This window comes from Solea senegalensis, linkage group LG11 (assembly GCF_019176455.1).
Source record: "Solea senegalensis isolate Sse05_10M linkage group LG11, IFAPA_SoseM_1, whole genome shotgun sequence".
In the NCBI taxonomy this organism is placed as follows: domain Eukaryota; kingdom Metazoa; phylum Chordata; class Actinopteri; order Pleuronectiformes; family Soleidae; genus Solea; species Solea senegalensis.
Genome location: NC_058031.1, coordinates 18,633,515 through 18,641,804, shown reverse-complemented (window position 1 = coordinate 18,641,804; position 8,290 = coordinate 18,633,515). Strand labels below are relative to the sequence as shown.

Genomic DNA, 8,290 nt, shown 5'->3' with positions numbered 1-8,290 from the left:
TGAAAGCCCAGCCTTTGTTTAGGAGGAGACATAATAATAAAAGTAGAACTTCCTGGAGCTTCATCCGAAATCCTAGTGAACACACCATTAAATACAGAGTGAATCAGATAAGATTTACACACAGTCATGCTTAGGTTGTAATAATCAATTAGTTTAATTTAGTTTATTTCATTCTGTGCTGAAAAAGAGATAAACACAAAATAAGAGCAGCATATATTTAAATCTCCCTATGTATGTCACCAGCAGTGAAGGGAAATGATAAATATTGACTAGAAAAAAATGTCTCGTCAGTTTTTTTGTGTCCTGTTAGTTGGTATAATTTTATGCAGCTTATTTAAACTCAAAACTGGCCATGTATTTTATTCTGTCTTGTCTGTACTCGTCTCTCATGGAGCAGAATTAACAGCCTGTTTTCTTGCAGATAGCAGCTACATGAAACTGTAGACAAATTAATTCCATTTCGTTTGATTTTCTTTCTTCTTTATTATATTGTGAGGAATTATGCACAATATTTACAGGCTGCTTCAACCATGAAGGCTGTTATTGCTGGTGAAATTAGTGGTTTTTGTCTCAAATGCCTTGCTTTTTAACTTCAATGGCCTAATTGAAAAGTTAAACTGGTGTTTGTTGATATTTTTTTTCAGTGGAGGACGCGTTACTATACAAAGACACAACTCGACCGGGAAGAGCCACAGCAGCGTCAAACACACACACACACACACACGCCCTTCATATTTTCTGCTGCTTCTCCACCACAGGGACTATGACAATACAAAAACTCCCTTTTCCACCTACACACAACAGAACACAACAAGCGATGTTACATACAGTAGTTTTTTTTTTATTTATTAAACTATATAATAAACCATTTGATGTCATTTTCTGGCAGCTCATTGCATCAGCAGTTGCCTACAGCCTATACAGCAAAAAGGCGTTTGGGCAGAGACAGTGCAAGAGAAAGAGGAAAGGGGAAAGGGGAAGATTCTCCACTGAACAACACTGGGAGCCATCAGTACATCATCACTCACTTCGGCCACACTGCCAACAACAGAGTAACAAGGAATTAAAATAAAACAAACCCCATCAATGTCAAGTAAATGTACAAGGACAAGCAGAACAATATTTGCATGTTACTACTGCACACCTCCATGTGCACTAGTTCAACTCAACAGTGACATAACAACGATTATAATCACAATCTAAATAATAAAAAATGAAATAATAGAACAATCAATCAGAAAAAAAACAATAAAAAAAATGAATCCAACAACACTGATGGCAAAAAACCCTGCACTAACAAAAACACTCCCACAGCCAGTGGACATCCAAACAGCCTGAAGCCAAGTTCACACTTTCAAGTATTGATGTTTCACCAAATCACAACAAAGGCAAAGTGAAATACAAAAAAAGAAAGAAAGAAAATTATTATATCCACAGTGCAAGACAGTTCAGAAACACAGAGACAATACCACTGAACTCATTTATCCTCGATCAGATCATGATCACAGTTCAAACTGGAAAAAAAACAAACCCAGGGGATTCACACAGTGCTCAATTTCAGTTCATCAAGTTGAGTCGCACGGTTCACTAATGTAACACACACACGCACACGCACACACACACACACACACACACAGGGCAGCCAGGACATACATTAAATAAAACATAGCTCATTTTATTAAAAATACAAAAACAACTTTGAACAGGCAAAGTTTGAAACCAGGCAGAATAATGGCCAAAACCAAGATAAATCTGAGAATTGAAGAGAAACAGTACCTTAATAATCAGTTACTGAATCAAAATGAAAGTGTTGGTTGGATTTCAAATGACGTCTCTTTAGAGTGTTGTTGAGCTGCAGTAAGAAAAACAAAAAACTGGCAAATGCATGTCTAAAGAAAACAAGCGAGTCCAGCCTGTGAATGTCCTTGACCAGGTCAGCTGGACACTTGTGCTGGTGAAAAAGAGGAATGGTCAGCGCACACAAACACCACCAGGGGTCCCTCACTCGATGATCACACATTATCATTATTACAGTATCCTACTGTGAGAGACAAAACAACTTTTTATAATAAGGACCATGACGGTCGTGACGGTTTAACAGGAGCTGAGCCACAATTCATCAACATATCTGCACAGTAAAATATTTTGCTGCTGAATCTGGAGGCTAAAAATAATGAACAATCTGCCAGACAGCAGCAAGCAGAGCGCAACACCACTGTCTTCCTTATCACATCAGTGACGTGGGCTTGCTCCCACCACTATCGTCAGGCTTGGATTATGGCCATCTTCTAAATTACTTTTTGGAGACAAATCTATTCTTCAATCTCAGGCAGATGGCCATCTGGCCCACTGTAATCGGCCCCTTTGCCTTATCTCCTTGTGACGATCTTTCCCCCCGACAGATGTTGAACCGCATCAGACCTGCTGATTAACAAGAAGAGCCAGACAAATGAAGCCGAGAGACGGCGGTCAGCTAAGCTCACCTCCAACCAACCTCTTCAGGAATCCTCTCAACCTCGTTTCCTGGACTTCAAAATGTGACGACGATACAAATCAAAAACAGTGCTGCTCTGGCCATTGTGCTAAAACATGGGTATTTTCCACTAGTATGCTCTTTTATAAATATAGATATATTTAAAAAATATACATTTCATATGCTACATAACCATGAAGCCAACAGCATAAAAAAAACACATGAAGAAATAATGAAAAGAAGCTGACCAAAATAAAAATGTGAGAGTAGCGGAGGCATGATGTTCAGATGAAAGATGAGATTGTGACCATGAGGAATAAGTCCAAATGTTCTCATGTTCCACTACAGAACAATGACAGAACAGATGTTTGCAACAGCACAGGATACAACGCGCAACTCATTCACAACTGGTCACATCTGCAGAAAATATAATGAAAAATAAGAGTCCACATTTAGACCCAAATATAAAATGAGGAGCAGGAATAGCTTTGCTTGCCCTGCTGCACTTCTGGATCCTGAAGCTGTTATGAAATTGTCCTTACGATCACTCGGGTCAAATTAATAACCACCACAGCTGGAGAGAGAGAGAGAGAGGGAGAGGGAGAGGGAGAGGGAAGAGAGTGATTTCAACAAGCAGACAAAGAGCTTAACTTTGACCTCTGCTTCTGTCCTGTTCAGCTCTGTTCATTTCAGGTCAGGAGTAGAATCTGTGTTCAATATTTGTCAGCCAAAAGAAAACCTAGTTTTATTTCATAAATCAGCTTAGGGATTGGAGAATAGTAACAGTGCAACAGCAGGTTTTGGAAGGACAGATTACAGACACGTTCTGTGAGAAGGCACTCACTGGTTTAAAAGAGAGGCAGAGAGAGAGAGAGGCAGAGAGAGAGAGAGAGAGAGAGAGAGAGAGAGAGAGAGAGAGAGAGAGAGAGAGGGCTGGGGCACAGTGGAGAGAAAGTTTGGGGGACAGAGGCCCTGAGCACAGACACTCTGCTGCAGAGTCCTCCTCTCCATGGAGGTAGAAGTTCTACTCCAGACAGAGAAGATCAGCTGAGCAGGAGTAAGCTTGCCATCTTCACAGCGTCCACTGTGGTGGGGTGCGGTCAGAGCGCCACTCCCCCTCCTCCTCCTCCCCCTCCCCCTCCAAGGGATTTTCAGGTGCTGACGATGCAACACTTTGACTGAAACTGAAGCAAAGAAGCAGACAGGTTGAATTGGACAATAAGAGTCTGATGCAGTTTGTCATGTGGACACGTAACGTGTGTATGTTAAGAGTTTGTCCATGTGTGTGTTCTGACATTTTCTGTTATAATACTTTCAACCAGTCACACAACCTCCCATTCACTAACATTTTATTATATTTATAATATCAGTGCAGTGAAATATTTAAAAGAGGGAAAAGGAAATTTGACCAAATGATTTATTGAGCGGGATGTTGACTGTTGATGTTTGACAGCTGATGTTTGACAGCATGGTTCTGAAGATGATAATGTGTTCAACATCGTCTGACCCACATTTCAAAATACACAAACATTAAATCCTTATTTATTCAAGTCTACATTGAGAATTACTGAGTCACACTTGAATACCAAGCAGACAATTTGCTTATATGTAGTGATGATTGAAGATCATCATGTAAAAAAAAAAAGCGCTTTCTGAAAGCACAGCAACCTTCATCTGTGATATCAAGAATTTAAAAAGTTCATTCTTTAGTCTGAGAGAAACAAATCATCACGACTCGGCCGTCTGCACAGAGGCATAAAACCTAAAGAGGAGCTAAGAAATCTCTTGTCTGTTCTATTAATCACTTTGAGCAAGAAATGAAAGAGAATGTAAGAAGCGGAGTTTCATAAATGGAACCTAAATTAAATCTTTTGATGCTTAAGGGGGGGGGTCAGTTTTTCTTTTAAGGAAGCTCAGATACTCCTGGCAACCCTATAATTCAAACCTTGAAAATAAGAGAACTTTAGTCTTATACTTTCACGAGCAAAATTAATTGGATTTCGTGGAAGAAACTGAACTGTTCTCTAACAGAAGAGAAGTTTCAGCAGCACAGTGAGAACTGATTTAGCGGCAGATTCAGTTACTATGATACGTACATAAAAACCTCAAGTTCAGAGCTAAATTATGGCTCATATTTTTCAGAAGCTGCACATTGAAACTTAATGGGTTCTGGTGTGTGATACCAAACTCTATACCAAATAAAGCACTACTCTTAAAAAAAGAAAAGAAAAACGTATCGGAAAAGCACCCAGAGAGTGCTAATCTCCACCAAGGCTGAGCATTTGCCAACAGTGTCAAATTGGATTTCGACCAAGGTACACAATAACCAACACCTACTCTATATGTGGTACTATAACATGATTTACTCTCACTAAGAAATAATGATTATTGAGCAGAGTTATCTTTGAAAAAAATCAAAAATCCCCTATTTCACCAGACTTGTTTGTCATTGGGCTATAACCTAGAGTACATTCACCAACATATCTGCAGGAGTAAAGCAGCTAATATCAGATGCTGGTTTTAAACCAGAGAGTTGAACTAAAACAAGTGAAGTACTTACTAAGAGGCAAACAGAAATGAGGAGCTCCCGATGGTTTTACCTCCTGGAGTTGCTGCTAAAAGACGTCTGCGGGCTTTTAAAGTGTATGTTCTCGTACACACTCGACGAATCGTCATTTGTCAACCTACGACAACACAGAGAAAATAATTAGTGACAAAACAAACTTCATCAGGGAAGCTCACTAAGTTTAATTTTAAGCCTAATATTAAATCAAATGCAATTTAATACCACTTTCATGATCATACTGGTAAAAGAATAACATTTTGATTGCGAATCAAAAAGGATTAGAGTACTAACAATTCCTAATATCCTGCAATCACATAAATATTCAAGACTTTTATAATCACAGCCTCATAGCTTCATAGCTTTAAGGTCTTTTAAAAGTCAACTAATGCCCTGCACTAACCTCATGCCTGCCACAGTTCTGTGATTTTGTGTTTATATATCAGATTAATGATTACTTCACCTTGCCCACAGTACGTGTTGTACTTACACAGAAGAAGAGCGTGAGGATGCAATGCTGGGTTTGGATCGCGAGTTGGTCATCTGGGGATATTTGATATTGGAATATTCCCTTTCCTTCATCTTATTCCGCTGTAAAGTGTGCACATAAATCAGTCAGGTTGAGTTTAAAAGCTGAGATCCTTCATGGAGTTCTCGCACAATGCGCCATGTCAAGGCCTGAATTAAACTTTAAACGGTGCCAGATGGTGTTCACATACAGCAGGACAGCACTATGGAAACTTGGTTCGATGGCTGCTTTACTGTTGATTGCTTCACTGCTCTAGCTGTTTTAAGACAATGAAGGTTACTGGCCACTGTTTCTGAGGTCAAACATGTTGCTGGGTCAAACTAGAGCTGTTAATTTATTAAAATATTTATTCATTAATGTCATTCACTATATTTTCCAAGTTTTCTTTAAAAATAAAATCTATTATCAACATGAGAGTGAACAAATATACTTGGTGTACCATGAAAATGTTTCTTTTAATTATAATTGTTACATTTCAAATCAATAAAAAAAACTTATTTTCCTGAATAACAATGTTACTCCATAACACTGCATGATGACAATATATGCTGACAGTGTAACATGGCAAACTCAAGCCCAACAAACAACAGATGGGAACACTGACCAGAATGTAACAATACATAGTAACGCTAACACTTCTCCAATTACCTAAATACTTCCTAATTAGTGGTGCATTTATTACCACAAGGTGGCAGCAGCAAGAAGCACTTGGTTAATGGACTGCATTTGTGTTTGCAGAAGTGATGAAAGTTACGAGGGTCACTGAATGCATCTCTTAGCCACTCCTCTAAACTCAACACACTGTGGACCCCACATTACTCACACATGCACAGGTGTTTGTTTTTGTAGGAGAAGAGAATTCCCCTCTGATGTAGAAACATAATTTCAAATCTGTTGCCTTTCCCCCCTCATAATGACTGCAGTGAAGTTAGTTTGAAGAAGGCAGATCTGAAAGTGACAATGTGTGGAATATCAGATATTATCAGGAAGCAGAGATCAAAGTTAAACTTTTTATTTTCACTTTGACCTCTGCTTCTGTCCTGTTCAGCTCTGTTGATTTCAGGTCAGGAGTAGAATCTGTGTTCAATATCTGTCAGCCAAAGAAATTTGAGTTTGAAGGCCATTTCATAGTGTCTTAAAACAGCTGCTTTGGATTTCAATCATCAGAAGAATTTTGTAATCATGCAACAGAAAAGGAATTTCTATTATCACATTAAACTTGACATCCCTATTATTAAGACTTCATTAATTTGTCAAAGAGTTTTCTTTTTCATTCTGCCATTTGAAGCCACGCTGACATTTTGATTGAGAGAGCAGTGGAGTACCTGTTCCTCCTCCAGTCTCTTCTGAGCCGTGTCTATGTGCTGCTGCACAGCCATGTAGATGAACTTATACTGGGCCTCTGTTTGCACCATGCCTGACCTCTGCTGCCGTACCTTCTGGATCGTCTTAGGGATGTCGATGTCACAATCTAGACCTAGAACACACACATTGGGACCATTAGCACAGACACAGTGCAAACATATGGAGGAATATAAAACATCCACTTTGTCACTTTCACATTTCTGTTGTCTTATACCATGGCGATTAATGATATCGATGAGAATGTCTACGACGATAATGGTTCCTGTCCTGCCGATGCCTGCACTGTGGGAGGAACAGAGTTGTAAGAAATCAAATAATGCATAAATTAAACACAACATCTGGGCTAGCAAAAAAAAAACTTATTTACTAAGTGCATTCCTGATTGTTGTAGTTTTTTAAAGTTTTTAAAACGTAGAAACAGCGATAAATATGCAGTAGACCACAAAAAATGACTTTATCTGCAGCCTTCACTCATCACTGAGAGAAATAATAAGTCGGTTTCTTTGTGTTTAGGTAGCTGAGTATTTTGAAAGATGTGAAGGTAAAATGTGGTTAAAAGTTCAGTTTCTATTCAAAAAAGGTGACTACCACCCTGTGTTTTGTTTGGGGTGAAGAATGGTTTGTTTTTCCTTTCTCTCTCATTTTCTTTTCTTTTCTTGGTGGACGTTGTTGTGTTCCGTAAGATGATTTTTATTTGGCACCACATGTGAATCCTCTTTCATTTTGGTTTATGTCTAACAAAAATGTGCAGGCATAACTTTTGGAAAAAAAATGCAACCTCTAAAGAGCTGCACCTGAAGCAAGATTTTATAGAAATTCCTTTGTTAAACAAAAGCATTCACTACATTTATGCACTTGGTGTGTGCAAGTGTGCACACAAAAAACGGGATTTAAGGAACTGTTGATGTGGATTATCTGCTGATGATCTGTGTTGGCAGCTCACAGAGCCTTTATTATGAACCTGACCCAGCACAAATGAACCAGAACCAGAATCAACTCGAAGAATCCTAATGTTTAAAAAGTGTCCTCCATCTCTTAGGTAAGATAGCAATGTGAGTAGAAAAAATCTCCATACTTTTTGCCCTCCATTATGCTCCTGGTTGTACCTGCAATGGACGACAATAGGACCACTGTCTGGAATGGTGCTTTGTGTGCGATTGACCTCTTCTAGGAACCAGAGCACACCTCCAGGCTCATTGGGTACACCGTGGTCCGGCCAGCTCAGGTACTGATAGTGCCAGATATACCTCAGAGGCTCTTTCTGTAACAGAGATACAACAAAGAAACAAACAGTGAAGTACACTAATTCTTCTGAGAAAAATGTTCCTCCGTGGTTACAGGAGATTCAGGAATTGTTGAT

The 8,290-nt window shown here is 39.0% G+C and overlaps 1 protein-coding gene across 3 annotated transcripts in view; it reads right to left on the bottom strand.

The window, feature by feature from the left end:
• Positions 1-3,376: 3,376 nt before the first annotated feature.
• The window catches only part of ptpn11b (protein tyrosine phosphatase non-receptor type 11b), a 32,692-nt gene continuing 27,778 nt past the window's right edge, over positions 3,377-8,290 (bottom strand). For all 3 annotated transcript variants that reach the window (XM_044037685.1, XM_044037686.1, XM_044037687.1), the window contains exons 11-16: positions 8,037-8,191; positions 7,145-7,212; positions 6,891-7,042; positions 5,527-5,627; positions 5,034-5,157; positions 3,377-3,657 (exon numbers count right to left, since the gene is read on the bottom strand). In XM_044037685.1, the coding sequence (XP_043893620.1) occupies positions 5,070-5,157; positions 5,527-5,627; positions 6,891-7,042; positions 7,145-7,212; positions 8,037-8,191 (564 nt within the window). In that variant the 3' untranslated portion in view covers positions 3,377-3,657; positions 5,034-5,069. The remainder of the gene's footprint in view (positions 3,658-5,033; positions 5,158-5,526; positions 5,628-6,890; positions 7,043-7,144; positions 7,213-8,036; positions 8,192-8,290) is intronic.